This window comes from Gigantopelta aegis, chromosome 8 (assembly GCF_016097555.1).
Source record: "Gigantopelta aegis isolate Gae_Host chromosome 8, Gae_host_genome, whole genome shotgun sequence".
NCBI classification, from domain to species: Eukaryota; Metazoa; Mollusca; class Gastropoda; order Neomphalida; family Peltospiridae; genus Gigantopelta; species Gigantopelta aegis.
Window position 1 is genome coordinate 32,617,681 of NC_054706.1, and position 21,012 is coordinate 32,638,692.

At 39.5% G+C, this 21,012-nt stretch overlaps 3 protein-coding genes and 1 long non-coding RNA gene across 5 annotated transcripts in view; 2 read left to right on the plus strand and 2 right to left on the minus strand.

Annotated features, from left to right (window-relative positions):
• LOC121379621 (52 kDa repressor of the inhibitor of the protein kinase-like) overlaps positions 1-82 on the minus strand; it is a 1,584-nt gene extending 1,502 nt beyond the window's left edge. The window contains exon 1 of the mRNA XM_041508268.1: positions 1-82. This exon is cut by the window's left edge and continues 1,502 nt beyond it. Within this exon, the coding sequence (XP_041364202.1) occupies positions 1-82 (82 nt within the window).
• Positions 83-3,436: 3,354 nt separating this feature from the next.
• On the plus strand, positions 3,437-15,611 carry LOC121379120 (acidic mammalian chitinase-like). The gene is made up of 8 exons (XM_041507598.1): positions 3,437-3,628; positions 4,880-5,057; positions 6,510-6,762; positions 12,259-12,383; positions 12,802-12,925; positions 13,900-14,079; positions 14,327-14,449; positions 14,963-15,611. The coding sequence occupies exons 1-8, from the start codon at positions 3,553-3,555 to the stop codon at positions 15,578-15,580; spliced, it is 1,677 nt and encodes a 558-aa protein (XP_041363532.1). The 5' UTR covers positions 3,437-3,552; the 3' UTR covers positions 15,581-15,611.
• LOC121378295 lies at positions 9,686-15,068 on the minus strand. Its single transcript, XR_005958701.1, has 2 exons — positions 14,930-15,068; positions 9,686-10,455 (listed from the first exon to the last, which is right to left on the minus strand). It is a non-coding gene; the product is annotated as an uncharacterized LOC121378295 (long non-coding RNA).
• Positions 15,612-18,413: 2,802 nt separating the features above from the next.
• LOC121378798 (protein draper-like) overlaps positions 18,414-21,012 on the plus strand; it is a 46,613-nt gene continuing 44,014 nt past the window's right edge. Inside the window, exon 1 of one of the 2 annotated variants that reach the window (XM_041507122.1) lies at positions 18,414-18,672. In XM_041507122.1, the coding sequence (XP_041363056.1) occupies positions 18,585-18,672 (88 nt within the window). In that variant the 5' untranslated portion in view covers positions 18,414-18,584. The remainder of the gene's footprint in view (positions 18,673-21,012) is intronic. The other variant, XR_005958765.1, reaches the window with a different exon arrangement.

Below are 21,012 nucleotides of genomic sequence, written 5' to 3' on the forward strand. Positions count from 1 at the left end.
GTGAAGTATATTTAGAATTCTTATTTGCGAGACCAATACCAGCAAGGTGATGTCCAAGAACATCGTCATGATTGGCAATCATCTGTAGGGCTGCCAGAAAATTCCCTGGATTACCACTGCACTGTGTGAGGTCAGTTGCAGCAGTGTCATTTTCTAAGACACTTTCATCATCTCCTCTAAGAGCAATACACTGTCCTTCCACAGAATAGGATAGCTTCAGCAACTGTCCTCAAGATATGTCGATTTCTTTCAATGTTTTTCTTTTTTTCATCGTCAAAACGAATGTCTATCTTATGCTGTGGGTTTACAACAGAGTCGCGCAATACTGCTAATGCAAGCATTGCATTCACATGATAACCAGTTCGTTCATGTACCTTCGCCTTCTCGTTTAGTTTGTAGAACATGGTAAAGGGTGTATTAACAAATGCTCCCTCCCGTTTTTTTTCACTTGTGGGGACCATCAGTGCACAATGAATGCAGAAGGCAGCATCCAGTGAAGGACTATAGACCATTCATTTATAATTCCGCAAGTATATCATCTTGAACTGGCGCTGACAGTGGTGAAGAAACCGCGAAGGGAAAATGTAATCTTCAGATGGCCTGAAATGGCTAGTCAACAGATAGTATTTGTGTCCAACATCAAGTTTTTCAAGTGCTTGTGTCAACTCCTCGTGGCTTAGAGTAGCATTTATAATTTTTCCTATGTCATTTACGAAATGAGTAGTCTTGTGTTTTGGAGGGGTCTCGGCTACTTCCTTCTCCTTGGAACAGCCCGGTTCGCTACCACCCGTCTCATCCTTCGCTGACTCTTGTTCAGTAGCTGCACTACACTTATTCTTGACCATCCACTGATCTAAGGACTTGCACAGTTTCGCAGCTGCTTTGCGTTTCCGGGCATTTTGCTCTGTGCGACCCATAATGTAGTGTAGATTCTATTTCGTGATAATTTCTGACAAAATAAGGTAAATAATAATAATGAGAATAAACTATTACGCCAGTTAAAGATAGTTAGTTTTTAGTATGCGTACATATTAAAGTTACTATATCTGGAATATGTTTAAAGGCATATTGTCACAGACCACTGACCTATTTAATGGTCTAACAAAGTATTACCTGAACAAAAATAATTTGTTTTGTCCCTAAATGTACTTTATTCAACCATCTTCATAACCACCATACTCCATTTATTAATGATATTTTGTAAAAATAATTGAATTATAGCAATGGTCCATAATTAAAAAAATAAAATTGCCGAGAGGGTTGACATGAATTTTACTGCATCATGGTTCAGTTAAGGTGATGCAATAGCTAGATTGGTTTCCAACAATTAATGTAATTTTTAATTTATTATCCATTTTTAGAGAAATAAGGTCCTTAAATCCGTGACAGTATGCCTTTAAAACTAAGCATTTAGAATAGACGATCCTGCTGTTGTTTCTTACTGCGACATTCTAAATATCGCATTTATTCAACTACGCTAGCTATTCGCGTTAAATATCATTACGTTATTTGGCTTTATGGCTGACAAAATAGCGGGCACCTAATTCGAGAAACAACGTCACGATAAGTATTTGAATTTTGACCTAAATACGCGAGCGCTGTGTACCCTCTACGAAGAGCGTTACTTCAATGCAGGAAAGCGATTAGGATATTCTATTCTAAATGCTTAAATATTAAAAAATATTCCAGATATAGTAACTTTAAAAACTAGGAAATAACAAAATTTCGCCTTCTCAACACATTCACATTGTTAACCGGTGCTGGAATCAAATTTATTTGCTTACTAAAAATTCCTCATTGGGTTTGGTATTTTCTTTTGACCATAGACTGCAAACTTAATGGTTGAGTAAACGCAACATACTTTCGAGATCATGAGCAAATACTATTTTGGGCTTTATTAAGATATCTAGGTGTTATATAACAAACAAAGCAAACTGCATATACAATGTTTTACTGACGAAATTTATCCCTCAACATTTTGGGACAGTGATAATGTCATGCCAAGGGCATATGAACCATTTGCCCCCATTATAATCCTCCACTGGTCATAGTATCACAAATTTAGTAAGTATTTATTTCATCAATACATCAATTATACTTATGTAATATTGAATATTGAAGAATCAATATCTAAAATCAAATTGGTTGAGGTATTCAAGCTGGGAGGACTTAGTATAATTGTCATATTTATTTAGTTGTAAACAGAGCAGACGGCACCTCAAATGCAGGTGGTAACCATGCAATGTTGTATTAAAGATGTTGTGACATGATGGTATGTTTACTATTTATGCAAAACGTTATCAATGGCAAATTGCGCTATCCATCATAAATTTAATTGCCTTACTGAAACAAGACATTTTTACACGCAGCATTTTCCCTTATTCCGTACACAGATTATTTCTGTCAAATTGGGACGATTTTTGACGTCATTTCTTCATTTTACACATTAAAAAGCATGAACAAAGGTGTTCGAAAACGTATGACGGTACGATATCTCCAATATGATTTAACGTTTGGACAACCTAGACAAAGTAGCCACTAACGATATATATCCCACATAATAATGTACCTCCGACTATATTATTACCCCCAACAGTATGAAATGAAATTTTTTTTTTTTTTAGTGCAACTGTAATGTAATAAACAAATAATATAGTAAATACAAAGAGAATTTACATTTCGTGTTGGAGGACGCCATCTTTTTTCCGCCACAGTAATTTTCACGTCTTACTAAATTGAGGCCTGCCCATTGATATACAGAGTAATTTCCCTTGATATAAGTGGTGGCGAGTCGTAAACGCTATATGTGCCGCAAAAATTATGTGGGCTGAACGTTGGAATGAGTCAAATTTAAAGTGATAATAACCCCTCAAAAGAACAACGATTACGTAACGTTATTTAAATTTAATAGAGAAAAGTGGACCTTTAGTAAAAGACCATATGTCAAAATTAGCAAAAATGTTTGACATCCAACAGCCGATGATTAACAAATCAATGTGCTCTAGTGGTGTCGTTAAGCAAAACAGACTTCTTTTTTGTTAAACTGCCCGAAGCAAGTGGTCTAGCTAGACTTTTTAAATATTTTTTTAATCTGAGCTTATAATCTTTTTTGTTATATTCGAATATTATTTGTCAGTGGTTGCAGTTAACCACCCCCCCCCCCCCCCCCCAAAAAAAAAAAAAAAAAAATACACACAAAAACAAACAAACAAACAACAACAACCAACCAACCAACAAAACCCCCCCAACAAAAACAAACAAAACAAACCCAAACCCAAACCCAAACCACACAACATAACGAAAGAAAGAAAGAAAGAAATAGCTGAAATGTTCAATTCTTTGTGTGCTTGATATTAAAACCAATTGCCTTCCTTCCATAAATTAATAATGGAATCGTCCACACGATACTTGTTTATAAATAAAAGAGCACCTGTCAAGTCTAGATATTGATGCTAGAACGTGCATCCTATCTGCACCTCAGTGTTCTGTGTTTTCCGGAACCCGAAGGACGCATGCGAATATCGTAAAGTTTTGCAGCAAGTTTCGCTCAGAATGACAACTCCTAAGCTAAGCTGGCTGCTGATACTTCTTGGCATTACTTGTGTCCTACCACCTCACCAGACTCAAAGTAAGTTCGTATACATACATAAACTGACATAGCCTACTAGTGAAGTACTTTGAATAGCTGTTGCACATCGATTTTGGCTTAATAGTTCCAGACATGGGCGTACGACCAAATGCCCCACCCCCAAATTCGGGCAAATCTGGGTAAAATTTCGGGCAAATCAACCCCTTCAGCCCCCAAAATCAAAGAGTCCCCATACGCCCATGGTTCCAGATGCTTTAAGTTTTAAACGTTTTGGAAACTACGAACTGGACTATTAGGCCTAATTAATATTGAAAATTAAGAGTTAGGATTAGGACTGGGGATAGGAATGTATTTGAAATTGCGACATATAGAATAGTGAAGGGGTGAAGAAACCTGCTGCAACCACGTGCCAGCGTGCGTGCTTATGTTAGAGAGAGAATGCACATTTATGATTTACATGAGGTGGGAGAGAGTGGGGAGCGACTGGGAGGGACGGAGAGACTGAGAGGGATGGGGAGAGGGGACGGAGAGACTTATAGGGACGGAGAGAGACGGAGTCGGGACACACAAATAAGATAAATGAAAATCGACCCGGAATTGCCGGAAAAATGGTTTTTACAAGGCAAGGTCAGATAATGTAACATTGAGGAGTGGACACAAATTCTCCATTTAGATTTTGGTGGCGAGCTGCACCGTTAGAAAAGTGGCTCATGCTAAAGGTCGGTTCATACATCGATTGTCGACCTCGTGCGCAACTGAAATTTGTTTTTATTTGGTAAACTAAAACGCGTTGAACGAACGCGCACTGAAATTTAATATTTATGGCGTTTCCTTGGCGTTTGTGTCGGGATTTCAGTGTATATTAGTCTTAGTCTAGACTCTACACGTTTTGTTAGAACGGACCTTTAAAAAATCTTGCTACCAGTTTGGATCAGCCGTCGATTTTCTATAATGTAGTAGAATAATTTTACTTTTTTGACCATCAACTTTTGTATAAAAAGGAAAGTTTTCTGCATTTTACCCATTATATTGATACATGTAGGGGTCTATAAAGAGGGAACTTCACCCTAACCCAAAACCTAACTCTAACCCTAACCCTAAATCGCTCTTTTAACACTAACGGTCACTGGTAACGTTCAGATATTTTATCAAATCGCCTTTCAACTGTCGGGGAGTATGGTGCTTACTTTTCGAAGTTTGGTATGGTGCCCCCTCCCACCTCTACCCCTTCCCGTCACTCTTGAGATATGTTAAATCTAATTTACGACGTAATACTGAGATTGTTTCCAGGTATTAACTACAAGAGGGTGTGCTACTACTCCAACTGGGCCCAGTGGCGGTCTGGTGATGGGAAGTATACAGTAGCAGACGTCGACGCCATGCTCTGCACTCACATAATCTTCGCTTTCGCTGGGTTCAACGCCGACGGCAGTGTGTTCGCCGTCGAAGGAATAAACGACGAAGCTGCGTAAGTTGTAAAATTCGCGACGGCAATCAACAATGCCGTCGCAAAAAGCTTACGCAAAATTTATCAGCAGCAGCATTTTTAAAAATCATTATTGGGTATTTACTTGATTATTATTGATACAAAATTGCTATCGCAGCATAATCTGAATTTCGAAGCCAGATTGTTCATCGGCCAGACATGGGAATGACAATTTTCACGATGGGAAATTAACAAGGTTTTATTTTACGTTGAAGAGGCGGGATTTAGCTCAGTCGGTTGAGTGCTTGCTTGAGGTGCTTGCATCGCAGGATCGAATCACCTCAGTGGATCCATTCAGCCGATTAATTAATCAATGTGCTCCAGTGGTGTCGTTAAACAAAATAAACGTTTTATTTATTTGTGTTACCTTGGTTGGTTGGTTGGTGCATTATGGGTGGTTCGTTGTATAGGTCGGTTCTTTAGTTTGTTGGTTGTTTGGTTGTCGTATGTGGGTTGTTTTTTTGCTGGGTTTTTTATGCGAGGTGGGGGAATAAGAAGGGTGTAGTTTGTTCTGCATACTTCTATAAGTATGCATACTTCTATAAGTAAAACAATAAATTAAAATGATACAGTAGGCTTGTGGGGAATTTTAATTATATATTTTTACCTGAAATTGTCAACGCAAAGGTATTAAAGGCATACTGTCAGATTTACGAACCTTATTTCTCTAAAAATGGATAATAAATTAAAATTACATTAATATTTGGAAACCAAATTTAGCTATCGCATCACCTTAACTGAACCACGATGGAGTGAAATCCATGTCAACCCTGTTGGCAATATTAGTTTTTGAATTATAGACCATAGCCATAATTCAATTATTTTTATGAAATATCATTAATAAGTGGAGTATGGTGGCTACGTAGATGGTTGAATAAAGTATATTTAGGAACATATCAAATTTATATATTTTTAGGTAATACTTTGTCAGGCCATTTAATAGGTCAATGGTCTGTGACAATATGCCTTTAAGTTATTAAAGCTAATCTTCGCTTCCGCACCATATGCATCGGACCCCGTGTTTGTAAAAAATCAGAATTAGTATTCTGAAAAGTTATATAATTATTTGAATCTTTTACTTGAATTTTACACCCGAAGGTCTGAACTTGTCAGAATGTTAGTATAAACAGATTTAATGGCTATACCATCATGGGTTTTTTTCGTCTTGAAACGAATTTTATATAAAACTTATATTGAAATTAAGTTTCCGGCATACTTCGTAATTCACTCGAATCATTTCGTATACCCTCGGCATAATCCAGAAATGTTTTCAAATTCTTTTCAAATCACTGGCAAGATTTTGCAAGTAAGGTTTTGATTGGTCGAATGAAATGTCAAATGGACATGAGCTCCAACGGGGTGCTGTTAGATCCACATGTAATAGCAATTAACCAGTGGAGCTAATTTTCATTAGATCGTGTTCTTATTTTCCAGATATGCCTCTTTAGTAGCTCTGAAAAAAGACAACGCGGATCTCAAATTACTGTTAGCGTTTGGTGGGTGGAATTTCGGGAGCGTCCGGTTTTCCAACATGGCTCGTGACAGCGGGGTTCGAGCAGCGTTTGTCCAGAGTGCCATGAACTTCCTGCGCCAACATGGTTTTGACGGCCTTGACCTCGATTGGGAATACCCTGCCGCCAGAGGAGGTATCCCACAGGACAAGCAGAACCTCGTCAAGCTTTGCCAGGTGATTTAATTAGCTTATAACCTTGTTCATAGGCCCGTTATAACTAATAGCTCCACGACTAGTATACCGAAATCCGTGGGGTTTTTTGTGTTTTCTGTGCCTGTGAGGAAAGTACATTTATAACACTGTAGTGAACTTTGTTGAAAATTTATACTAATTTACAATTTCTTTTATAATTTTTTATATAGCTAGCCTTCAATTTGTTGCTGTAAACAAAAACGAAAATCGTACTTTTAAAAAATGACTCTCTGCTCAGTCACGTCAGACGCTTGTGTAGGGTGAGGTTCGGGGATCGACCTCCCCCCTCCCCCCCCCCCCCCACACACACACTCAAAAAAGGGGGCGGGACGTAGCCCAGTGGTTCAGCGCTCGCCTGATGCGCAATAAATCTAGGATAGATTCCCGTCGGAGGGCCCATTGGGCAATTTCTCATTCTAGCCAGTGCTACACAACTGGTGTAACAAAGGCCGTGGTATGTACTATCCTGTATATGAATGAATGAATGTTTAACGACACCCCGGCACAAAAATACACATCGGCTATTGGGTGTCACAAATGGTAAGTATATGAAAATCTATCCTGTATTTGGGATGGTGCATATAAAAGATCACTTGCTGCTTATCGAAAAGTGCTTATCGAAAAGAGTAGCCCATGAAGTGGCGATATCGGGTTTCCTCTCTGTATCTGTGTGGTCCTTAACCATATGTACGATGCCATATAACAGTAAAAAAAATTGTTAAGTACGTCGTTAAATAAAACATTTCCTTCCTTCCGTACAACAGTTACATAATGCAAAATTTTGCATTTTTATAATCCCTCTATGTAATTAAGTGCATGTGAAGGAAATTATGCGGTGGGGGGTCTAGGAGTTCCTTGGGGGATTCTGGTCGTGCTCCCCAAGAAATATATTTATTAAAAACAAACAAAATCGCTTTGAGTTTAATATATTTTTCGGGGGAACATAACTCGACCTCTTAAACTTCGTTCGCCATAGTTTAGATCCCCACTGATTTATAAGGGGGAAAAGGGTGCAATTGCACCGGGCCCCTCTGCTAGAGGGCCCCCACAGACTAAGGACTTTATTATTTTTTTAAATGTAGTAATTATAAAATTAGTTAATTGGTTTTTTTATTTGTCATGTAATTTAATTTCTTTGTCGAGGGGCCCCCGAACCTGAAGTACCCCGGGCCCCCCGAACCTGAAGTACCCCGGGCCCCTGCCCCGGGCCTCCCAAGGTCTAAATCCGGTCCTGCCCCCACTCAAATAAAATTCCTACACTCGCGTCTGCATTCCATATTAGACATAACAACCGTGGATGAAAATGTACTAATGTGTCGTTTAAACAAACTACCATTTGATTTGATCCCCACCCTCAGTACGTTTTTGGAGGCAGTGCAAATACAGTGAATCTAGGAAAGTTTTTGTCATCGAGTTCAGTGCACCGGCCTCGGTGGCGTCGTGGCAGGCCATCGGTCTACAGGCTGGTAGGTACTGGGTTCGGATCCCAGTCGAGGCATGGAATTTTTAATCCAGATACCGACTCCAAACCCTGAGTGAGTGCTCCGCAAGGCTCAAGGGGTAGGTGTAAACCACTTGCACCGACCAGTGATCCATAACTGGTTCAACAAAGGCCATGGTTTGTGCTATCCTGTCTGTGGGAAGCGCAAATAAAAGATCCCTTGCTGCTAATCGGAAGAGTAGCCCATGTAGTGCGACAGCGGGTTTCCCCTCAAAATAGGTGTGGTTCTTAACCATATGTCTGACGCCATATAACCGTAAATAAAAAATGTGAGTGCGTCATTAAATAAAACACTTCTTTCTTTTTTCTTTCGAGTTCAGTGGTTCATTACTCTATCATTTGTTCTACTATATATCAATATAATACAATATATGGGATTCTATAGCACATGAAATTGCTTACAACGTGTAACAGGTTGGTCAAGACATTTGATGAAAATACATGTTCAAGGTGAAATTCCATTGACATATATATTGATATGTTTTTGTTTTCCCGCAATGGATTTTATATACACACGCACACACGTTTTCAGGAAGGGCAGGACGTAGCCCAGTGGTAAAGCGCTCGCTTGATGCATGTCGGTGTGGGATCGATCCCCGTTAGTGGGCTATTTTTCATTCCATCCAGTGCACCACTATTGGTATATAAAAGGCAGTGGTATGTGCTATCCTGTGTGAGATGGTATGCATATAAACGATCCCTTGCTACTAAAGGAAACGTGTTGCGGGTTTTCTCTCTTGAAGACTCTTAAAATAACCAAATGTTTGACATACAATAGCTGATTAATAAATCAATGTGCTCTAGTAGTGTCGTTAAAAAAAAAACTTCAGTAGTTTTAAGGTGAAATGTTTCGAGGTCAGCATGTTTGTAAATTTAATTTGGCAATGTTTACTTTAGTATAGGCTGAGCATTTATCGCCAATAAGGCGGCAGGACGCTTGCCAGTGGTAAAACACTCGCATGATGCGCGGTCGGTCAAGGATCGATCACTGTCGTTCGGCCCATTGGGCTATTATTCGTTTCAGACAGTGCACCACAACGGGTATATCACAGCTTGTGGTATGTGCAGTTCTGTCAGTGGAATGGTGCTTACAGAGAATATTTAGTTTTTCGCTTTCTGAGACAGCACCCCGCTCGCTGCGTTGAAAACCATGCTCTCAGAAAACGACTTTTCCACGCATTGGATACAATCGATCGGAGCGTTGGTTTAAGTATGGCGTACTATAGCTAATTATAGGCATTACTCACAGTACATTATAGGCACATACAACATTTTACACCGAACTCTATTATACCGAGCTCTAATATACGAAGTCTGCTACAGATACATAGGCCTGCATATGAATTTTCTACGACTTCCCTTTTTTTCTTTTTTTCTTTCTTTTTTTTTTTTTTTTTTTTTTTCTCCTTTTTTTTTTTTCTCCTTTTTTATCGTAAATATTTATGGACATAACACATACTAAGGACAGTGGATATGCCAGGTAGTGCCTTTACGTTCCAATCAATCCTTCATGATTGATATCAAAGGCCGTTGTAGGCTATGTGCTATCCTGTCTTGTGAGATCGTTCAAAGCAAAGACCCATTGTGGCGCCTGCATTTTGTTTTGACTCCATTTTGTTTTGACTCCATTTTGTTTTGACTCCAGACAATTTCACAGTTGCGTTTTGACAATTTCACAATTGCATTTTGACATCTTCGTTAAGCAATGTGCATTCCTCCGAATAAGTATCGACACAATTTTTAAACTCTGGTCTGCAAAAAGCTGAAGTTTTAATGTGAGTCGCGCTTGTCTTAATAACTTGGTTATGTTAGTAGCAGCTGGTCAGTTTATAAAATACAAAAGCTCTTGCTGGACACAAATAAAATTCATTATAATGCTTAGTATTATTATCAAAGCAATAACAAGTCAATTCTGTTCGTTCTCTTTATGTAACTAATGCCGTTTAAATTAGCTACAATATTGAATGCTGTAGTCTCACTGGCAGCTAATCAAATTCATTGTAATTTCAAAATAATAACGATGTAATTATATTTATATCCGGTTTATATAACTAGGGCCGTGTCGTGTCTTTTGTTCCACGTAGCAGCTGTCGAAAAGTCTTGCATAATTTGTAGACAAACTATTACCAAACCCGCTGGAGGACCATCAGAATTGCACTTCTGGCGATCTGTGTCTAAAGGAGAAAAATAACCATTAAGAGTCGAAAATTATCATCTAGAACATTACTAAATCCGTGAATACATTGTTTTAAATTTCTAGAACTAGGTAAAATTAACAGAAAAAAGTTGGGGTTTTTTGCCGACCCTACTAGAGCACATTGATTAATTAATCATTGGCCATTGCATGTCAAACGTATGGTCATTTTCACACGGTCAGACAGGAAACTCGCTACATTTTCTCATTTGTAGCAAAGGATCGTCTATATGCACCATCTCACAGACAGTATAGCACATACCACGGCCTTTACCAGTCGTGGTGCACTGGCTAGAACGAGAAATAGCTCAATGGGCCCACCGACGGGGATCGATCCCAAACCGACCGCGCATCAAGCGAGCGCTTTACCACTGGGCTGCGTCCCGCCCCAGTTTTAACAGAACTGTATGTATCTAGCTGCTCTGTATTACTCGTATAATACTTTGTCATAGGCGTACGGACTCCCATTAAACAAATTTCTCGCTCCAGCCAGTGCACCACGACAGGTATATCAAAGGCCGTGGTATGTGTTATCCTGTATGTGGGATGGTGCATATAAAAGATACCTTGCTGCTAATCGAAAAGAGTAGTCCATGAAGTGGCGACAGCGGGTTTCCTCTCTCAATATCTGTGTGGTCCTTTACCGTATGTCCGACGCCATATATCCGTAAATAAAATGTGTTGAGTGCGTCGTTAAAACATTTCCTTCCTTCCTTCCTTACCATTAAAAAACAAATAATAAAAAATTGGGGTGGGTGTTGGGATTTGGGACAGGCTGATTTCCTCCCCGAATTAAACGAAAATGTCCGAATCTGAATAACATTTCTTTATATCCAGAATAACTGCCAAACAGCTAAATATGGTTAAAAACGAATCATTACGCATTTTTACATGGATTACAACTAATATTGAGTAAAATGTCCGAATCTGAATAACATTTAGTCATATCCGGAATAACTGCCAAACAGCTAAATAAGGTTGTAAACGAATCACTACGCATTTTTACATGGATTAAAACTAATATTGAGCAGAATGATGTAAATATATACACAGTGAAAACTTCCATGTCGGCTCATTTTGCCCGAATATCTCGATGTTTTTGGCCGAATTTGAGGATTTGCTTACAAAAGTTATTTTACAGAGGCATTACTGCCGTCTTTGTTACAACTTGCTCCAAATGTGTAAAATGTCAAAAGTTGTGTATAAACGTGTACTTTAGTTCTTGTTTATGTGGTAAGTACATGCATATGTGAAATTTGTGTGATGTTGGTCTCATAACTAAAATGTTTTGAAAGACATGCATCCAGTAAATACATACTATAGAATAGTATCATATGCAATCTTTATTGCAACCTGTGTATGTATACGATATACATTGGTTAAGGAGACATTTTCCTAGAACTAGTTTGTTATGATAACAGATTTAATGCACATATGCATTCACACAAGCACACACACAAAATGTAGATATTTACAAATCGGCATTTAGATGGTGATTAAATACAATGTCCAGTATAACTACAGAAAACACTTGTAAATTTTTAAAATATATATTTTCTCCATAATGGACTCATAGTGCAGTCTTAACAGAATAAAATTCTTGTTTTGTTTTGATTGGAATCGGAACCAATTCGGTAACACAGGTGCATGTGCACGTTTGAATTAGCACACCCCCCCCCCCCCCCCCCCCCAATATCCCCTGATAATTATAGTGGGCGATACCAACAAAAAAAAACCCACCAGAAAACATTTAACGATATTTATAACCAATGTTTATTTTCAGGAACTGTCCGAGGCATTCAAGGGAGAGGCCTTGGCCGCCGGACAGAGCCGCCTCCTCTTGACCGCCGCCGTGCCAGCCAGCCGCTTTACTGCGGCTGACGGATATGACGTCCCTGCTCTCAGCAAGTCAGTATAACTGCATCTCAACTTTGGGGTTATTGTTGGGGTTATATTGTTTTTTCTGGGGTTTTACTTGTTTTTGTTTTTGTTTTGTTTGTGTTTAGGTGTTTTGTTTTGTTGTTTTTTGGGGGTGGGTTGGTTAAGGGGGTTATATTGTTTTTTCAGGGTTTTTTTTTTTTTTGGGGGGGGGGGGGTAGGGTTTTTTGGGGGGGTTGGTTTCTTTTCTTTTCTACTATTTATAAATAAATGAAACACTATACAAATTAAACCCCGAGATATGTATGCCATTTTCTGGAGTTATAAAAAAAAAAGTCACAACTACATAGCCGGTAACTAAGTGTGACGAGATGTTTTTAAACTAACATACCTTATAAAAGTTGAAATGAATATACAATTTTTTTTTTAATTTTTTTTATATATTTAGGTATTTTGACTTCATCAGCTTGATGACGTATGATATGCATGGTTCCTGGGAGAGCAAAACTGGTTTCAACAGCCCTCTGTTCGCATCGTCCGCAGAAGTTGGGAACGAACGCTATATGAACATGGTGAGTATGCTGCCATATACAGGCAGGTAGGAGCGCCTGGCATGGAAAGGAAATTACGTTCATCTTTGTCCTACTCTTATATAAAGGTAAAACTATGGTTAAAATAGTAGCCCATGAAGTGGCGACAGCTGGTTTCCTCTCTCAATATGTGTTCCTTAACCATATGTCCGACGCCATATAACCGTAAATAAAATGTGTTGAGTGCGTCGTTAAATAAACTATTTTTTTCCTTTCCTGTGTTGAGCCACAAAGCGGGCCTGTAAGAACGACATCTGGAGTTACGGGTGGATGGGCACAAACCATTTTTTTTTTTTTTTTACTTTGATTTATAGAGAGTACGACAATTTAATCCTAGCAGAGGGGGGCACAGGGTCCCTCTTCTCCCGGTTCCTATGAACCAGTGAAATGCTGTTTTTCATGTCCCGTGTTAGCTAATGTAAAATCAATAATATAGAATCGTTTGTTGATTATGCAACTCCAGTTACATGACATTCCTGGTTATACTGGTATATGCACGTGCGTGCGCATGTATACGTTAAACGAAATAATTGTACGAACTTTGATGTGCTTTAAAGGGACATTCCCGAGTTTTCTGCATTGTAAGATGTTATTGACTAATAAAATATCTCTACGATTAAACTTACATATTAAACATATTTTCTTGTTTAGAATATCAGTGTCTGTATATTCAATGTGTTTCTGGTCGTCTTAATATTTGTAAGAAGCCCCAACTGGATTGTCTACAAATAATTTCTTACGTACGAAAAAATATATTTTAGGAACTAAAATGAAATTGACCTAGTACAAATATTAGAACGATCAGAAACACGTTTAATATACAGCCACTAATATTTTAGGCAGAAAAATATATTTGATATGTAATTACAATCGTTAACAAGTCTGTTAGTCGATAACGTCTTTAAAATTGCAGCAAACTCGGGAATATCCCTTTAATACGCTTTGCGTTGTTGCAGAACGCGTCGGCAGCATGGTGGAATGAAGCGGGAATGCCGAAAGAGAAGATCGTTGTCGGGTTCGCCACCTATGGCAGGAGTTTCACCTTGACCAGTGGCAGTACCGGCGTAGGGGCCCCGGCTAGGACGGGACCCTCTGGTCCATACACGAACGAGGCGGGGTTTATGGCGTACTATGAGGTAAAAAGGCCCGGTTACAGATGAATATTATAAACATTCTAGTCGTTTTCTTCCAAACTCTCATACTACAATAAAATGTTTTCAGTCAATAACAGGTGTGCTTTTCGTTGCATTTGCTAAATATCTATATATCTAATATTTGACATCCAATAGCCGATGATTTATAAACCAATGTGCTCTAGTGGTGTTACAACTTCTTTTTTTCTCTTTTTTTGTTGTAATCTGAGTTTGCTAGTCTCTTTTCCAGATCTGCAAAGAAATTCAGAACGGTGGTGGCCGCGTCGAGTTCGATCAAGAGCAGATGGTTCCTTACTTCGTTAAAGGAACAACCTGGGTTGGATTCGACAATGATGAAAGTTTCATAATAAAGGTATTGGACGGATAAATGCTTGTGGTCCACGTGAGGCGTTGTAGCTATTGCTATAGGTGGGGATGAGTGTATAAATAGATACAATATAATAGAACATATCTCGCAGACCCCATTTTGTATAGTCAATTTTTGTTTAATTAATTTACATGTCTAGTCCAAAATTATAAACTATGAGAACTTTGGCTAAATAATATACAATCTTTTTTTCTATCTGTATCATTAATATACATGTATAACTTCGTGATAATAACAATTGTAAATACTAATGAAAATTTCGATCTGTATACCTAAATGATATTTAATTTTGTATTGTAACTGTCACTTCATCCCTGTGGTTGTGACAAATAACAAATGTAAACGGGTTCTGTGAATAAATATTAAAAAAATAATAATAATAATAAATTAAAAAAAAAAAAAAATGTTCGTTCAGTAGTATAAATAAATTCGTTCCTAGTGATGACATAATTATTTTTCACATACCTGCTTATGACTTACTTTTCAACGTTAATTTAGACTCAGTGGTTGAAAAATCATCGATACAGCGGCGTTATGTTTTGGGTTTTGGACATGGACGATTTCAAACCAGTTTGCTGGTCATCGAAGAACGCGAAATATCCTCTGATTAGTACCGTCATGGATGAACTGGTGGGCGAGACCCAAACAGACGACGCCGTAACCAACGGGCAGACAACAGAACAAACAACGCAAATGACAAAAAACACACAACCAACCACGAAACCAACCACGAAACCAACCACGCAACAAACCACAAAGACCACAAAACCAACAACACAGGCGACCTCAGACACAACAATAGAAACCAGCACGCTGACAACAAAGCAGACGACCCGGATGACGTCATTGACGAATGACCGCACGACCACCCAGTCCCAGGCTACCTGTCGCGCGGCACTAGGTTGGGATGACAACATGGCGGACTGGTGCGCAGAACTATGTGCGCCACCTTACAATTACTGTCCAAGGGGCTACTGCACCTGCGACGGGGATGTCCCCGACCCCTACGACAACTGCGTGGCTGTTGCACCGTACGCCGGCGAGACCTATTACATCAATTGGTGCAGGAGAAACTGCAGACTGGGCTACTGTCCTGGTACCCTCTGCAGTTGTTAATAATTATTAGCAATAAACAAAATATTCTTAATCCTTTTAGTGATCATAGTTTTAATTTTATTGGATTATGACGGTAAACAGTTAAATCAACTTTAATAGGCAGTTCCGCATTATCCCTAAGGCTGACTAGGGGCCCACCAAAAGCAGGGGCCCCATGCAACCTTTTTTTTCCTTCTTTTAGTGTTAAATGTTAACACTATTTCGAGGGGACCGGCCTCGGTGGCGTCGTGGCAGGCCATCGGTCTACAGGCTGGTAGGTACTGGGTTCGGATCCCAGTCGAGGCATAGGATTTTTAATCCAGATACCGACTCCAAACCCTGAGTGAGTGCTCCGCAAGGCTCAATGGGTAGGTGTAAACCACTTGCACCGACCAGTGATCCATAACTGGTTCAACAAAGGCTATGGTTTGTGCTATCCTGCCTGTGGGAAGCGCAAATAAAAGATCCCTTGCTGCTAATCGGAAGAGTATCCCATGTAATGGCGACAGCGGGTTTCCTCTCAAAATATGTGGTCCTTAACCATATGTATGACGCCATATAACCGTAAATAACAAAATGTGTTGAGTGCGTCGTTAAATAAAACACTTCTTTCTTTTCTTTTTTTCTGTCGAGGGGCCCAAAGAAGCTCGAAGCCTAAGGGCCCTGCCATGGATTAATACGGCACTGTTAATAGGGTCATTCCATATACCTTAGTAAATCAACAAGCAATTGCAAATACACTCTAATCCCTGATGTGGATGACTGATGGGGGGGGGGGGGGGAGATGGAAGAGGATGACCAGCAAAAGAACAAGAACGACACCAGCTTGTCGGCCTTTACCTCTCGGCCCCATATAACTATTTACTATACAAGCCCTTATAAGGGCTGTCGACAAGACTTCCATGAGTTGCCCCCCAAAACCGGCCGTGCCCTTTAAGGGCAGGACCGGAAAATTTTTCGCCCAACTGATCAAGCCCACCGAAGCGATACATTAGGGGGCAACCACGGGGTTCCAACAATGACGGCCCCCAATAGGCAAGGTTCCAGTATGAGCTACTATACGGCAAACTAAATCGAAATCACCCATAGCTCTATTTCTCTTTTAAGATAAACCGTTTCAAAATTATGCGCCAAAATTGTCATGAAAACTGCGCATTCTTTATATTTTATATTTCCTACGGGAAATTTCAACCAGCAATAGCACCACAAATGCCTTCGGCCGCTACCGACCCTGAAGGATTGCTGGTGCTCTCTTGCACCTGCCAGTGCGGGCGGTCCCTCCTCCCACCAACCCCAAACCCATTCTCGTATGTGTATAAATGGGTGGGTTTTTTTTAGCTATTTGATAAATGTGCTTAAATAAACGAAAACTCGTGACTTACAAAATAAGAGGCATCATTTGTCAACATAAGTAACAGATTTTCAATACAAAATGAAACGTGTGATTGTTACGTTTCTTAACGCGGGCGTTCATGGCGGGCGTTTTCTTGGTCTATAAAACGGTATGTTAATATGCAACACTGGCGTAGCCAGAATTTTATACTGGGGGTGAGGGAACCATATTGAAGGGGGGGGGGGGGGGGGGGTTACAAACCACACTGTATGTAATGATTTTATAAACGGTAATAACAGTAAACACAAAAAAGGTTTCATGGTGGGGGGCATGTACCCCGTGACCGCCCCCCCCCCCCCCCGCTAATACACTGATATGCAAACGTTTTCCAAAATGGCTGACCAAAGCAACAAAAATGATTGACTTTGTATTATAGGCTATATTCAAACAGTCTTCTCACAGTACAAATAAGGTTTTGAAATGATTAGTAGGCTATCTTTCAAAAACAAAAGTAGGCCTACATCCTTATAAAATTGAATGCACCAAACAAAACAAGTTTAATTCAGTTTTTATTAAACGGTTATCACGGTAATAATACAATGAAAATGTTGTCGGCTAAATATTTAGGAATAGTTGCTGCTTGCCGATATAATGACATATATAAATACTCTTCAAAAAAAGTCAGGGGAACCTGAAATATAAATGTTAATATCAACTATTAGACCGAACATACGTTTTGACCACAGACATCCTAGTAAAGAACGTTCAGGTCTGTTTATCAACACACCGAAAGACATTCCATAGTTTGCACGTGCATCACGTAGTTGCGCAATACACGTGCAAGGGGTGTCATTCTCGATTTTGTCAATTTCCAGGAAGATCCATTAATCACTGTGGAACATTATTTCTGTCAATCTTTTTCATTCTGTTGATCATACAGTTGTTATTGGTTTGTTTTTAGTCATTTTTATTGGTTGAATTTGCAATTTACGTCAACTTTCAAATTTCACTTCTGACCCCAATCATCTTTCAAGATCTTTGGTGGTCATAAAACCTACTGTAATATTGAACTACCGGTTGTAATGTTTGCCCAATTAATTCACTATTATCATATAACCATTCCCCACAGCTAATATACCCAGTGGTGTAGCGTGAGCGGGGTCACCGGGGCGGTTGCCCCGGGCACAAGATTCTGACTGGTGGAAGGGACTCGGTGAGTGCTAAGTCCACTGGTTAGAGGGCGCAATACTTGGTTTGCCCCGGGCACTGGCAACCCACGCTACGCCACTGAATATACCTTACAATTTTGGTAATTGTAAATTCCTATTAGATTTCCCCTACTTTTTTTAAGAGTATATGTATATATTTTTAAATTTCAATAATGATATACACCCTTTTTCACAGCATAACTAGTCTAAATAGTTCTAGAGTGGGTATGCTATGAATTTTTAGAGTCACTTTTCAATGTTCGATTTGCTGGCAGCTCCCGCTTTGAGAAACCCAACAAGGATGTATGACGTGTCGTAGTGACGTCATATCCTCAAAAGCAACTTTTCAAAGCCTACCTCACATGAAGGTATCATCTAAGAAAATAATTACCTGAGCATTATTTAAATAATATTACCTAACGTTTGTATTTTTATACGCTCTTACTCAAATGTAGTTATTCCTGTTCGGGATGTAGCAAAGCACATGTGCAACCAAATGACAACAGCACAAGGCGGGAAACGTACTTGCATCTTCATTGTTGGATATTTGATCTACTTTTCTATAACACAAGGTAGGGGCTAAATATCTACTAAGCTTAGCTGTTACTTTTGGCAGACCCTTTTGTGGAAATTTTTCCTGGACACCTACATCCATGTCACATTAATATCTGCACTGCACATAAGTGTTACAAGTGATTCTTTGTAATAAAGATAACCAACCATATTTAAATGAATAGTTTCTTCCCTATATTATGTCGGGTGTCCGCGCAAACGAAATCGGCTGCGAACCGCTCACCTCCACGCACGAACCAATTTCGTCAACGTCAAGTGTGGGCACAACGCCACATGTGATGGACTCAGAGAGAATGGAATAGTCGTGTTTAGCGATGATTGTAAACTGACGGCGAGTGCGTTCTGTATTGTGATTGGTTAATTACATTATTTTCCGGGATCAAATAGACAATAACACCGGGAAAGCTAATGACGTCTTTAAATGTGACGTCATTAGCAATCGGAACAGGCGAAGTTGATGATTCAAGGGTCTACAGTTAGATTGTAGCTAGGTATTTGTTTCAAGAAATACCAAATATACAGTCACTTCTGTAAAAAAAACCGATTCAGTTTACAATGGACATAACCATATAATTATTGAGTTTTTAGATTTGCGTGTGTTATTGTCTATTTGATGCCCGCAAATGTTTAATTTTTGACATCAGGCTAACGCCTTAGGTCAAAAATAACATTTCCGGGATCAAATAGACAATAACACCCGCAAATCTAAGAACTCCATATGGTTATCTCCTAAATCAAGATTCACACTGCGATTTGCCGATGACGGGCAGAGGTTTGGAGACGACGTGGTAAACGTCATGCTGAGTGTTATGTCAGTGAAGTCCATCCCGGGAAATTTTTATCTTTTTTCTTATTAATAACTTTAAAAAGGTTCCTGTGTCATATTCCACTACACTACTGCCTACGCCACTGAGTGAAGTTGACAGATTCGGAGGCGGAAGTGTAATGGTTTGGGGTGATTTCTGTGGTAATGGACGTTCTCGATTTATTGTCATCCGTGTCAACCTCAGCGCTGCTGTGTTGGCCCAGGAACTTGTGGCCTTCATGGCAGCTCATGGTCCAGGCCTGATCTTTCAGCATGACAACGCCAGACCCCACACGGCCATCATGCCAAGGGATTACCTGAGGAACGCGGGCATTAATGTCATGGATTGACCTTGAAGGTCGCCCGACCTGAATCTCATCGAGCACGTCTGGGATGTGTTGGGAAGACGCCAGCGCACTCTCGGGTACCCTCCACATACTTTGCAGGAACGTGGTGACTCATTAGTGGATTATCCCCAAGGCAGTCTTTACACGCATCAGGCAGTCAATGAGGAGGGGTTGCCTTGCAGTTGTGGGTACACGTGAAGGACGTACGCGCTACTGAACCTGTGCTTTCATCAGACGACCCTGCTTGTAAATTACCATTTTGACTGTGGTTTTGACGAAAGCTGTGGGCGCATTTAACAGTTTTGACTCAACATTTATTCCTATTTTTTCTTTGGACGACATACAATAAAACATACCTTATTTAACACGTTCTTCTGTCATATTTGCTAATTAGCAAGATGAAACGGTTGTAAAGTTTTTAATTTGACTCAGTATATATCGATTTCATGTATATCTGCCCTACCTATAGTCCGTCCCACAGAGAACGCCTTTTTCATACCATAGAATGTACTATAATTTATTTATTTTTTGAGCTGATTGATTAGTAAATGTCACACAAAAATTAGTAATGTTTTGTTATTTCCAAAACACTTTTACTTTTCTTCTTACGTCAAACCAAACTTAAATTATTTTCAACTTTTGTTTTTTTCAGAATGATGGGATGGACTGTAGACAGATCTGTCCCTAGAATTGTGCCCTTTAAAAAAAAAAAGTGATCGAAGTCAAATTACGATAAAATAAATGATACAGTCATACTTATATCGGAAGCAAAGTTGATTCTATGGCTTTTTTCCGGGTCTCCCTCGCCCCGTTCCCCAGCCCCGGTATTTCCTCTAGTACCTTGCCCACACTCCACAATAATAAACAACATTAAACACATAATTAAATATTACTGACACTACAGTTTGAATAAAATACTTTTTGAAATATAGGTATACATGCAGTGCCCGTTACACAATGTCCGTCAAACCGTGATCGCATTTATGAACCGTTCCCCTCTCCCCCCGACCCCCCCCCCCCCCACCCCCCTTCCACTCACGCTTCCGAACACGTTAGGGCCCTATCCGTCGCCCGTCTGTCATGTGTTTTAGCAAGATCGCATGCCAATATTACATATTAACAATGCAAATACTTTATTTCCACGTATGTTGTAGGCTATAACAAACATCATATCAAGGGAAGATCTA

Coding starts and splice junctions, on each gene's coding strand:
- LOC121379120 (XM_041507598.1), top strand. CDS start 3,553: ATGACAACTCCTAAGCTAAGCTGGCTGCTGATACTTCTTGGCATTACT. Junction 3,629..4,879: donor ACCACCTCACCAGACTCAAA/GTAAGTTCGTAT, acceptor GATTGTTTCCAG/GTATTAACTACAAGAGGGTG. Junction 6,763..12,258: donor ACCTCGTCAAGCTTTGCCAG/GTGATTTAATTA, acceptor GTTTATTTTCAG/GAACTGTCCGAGGCATTCAA.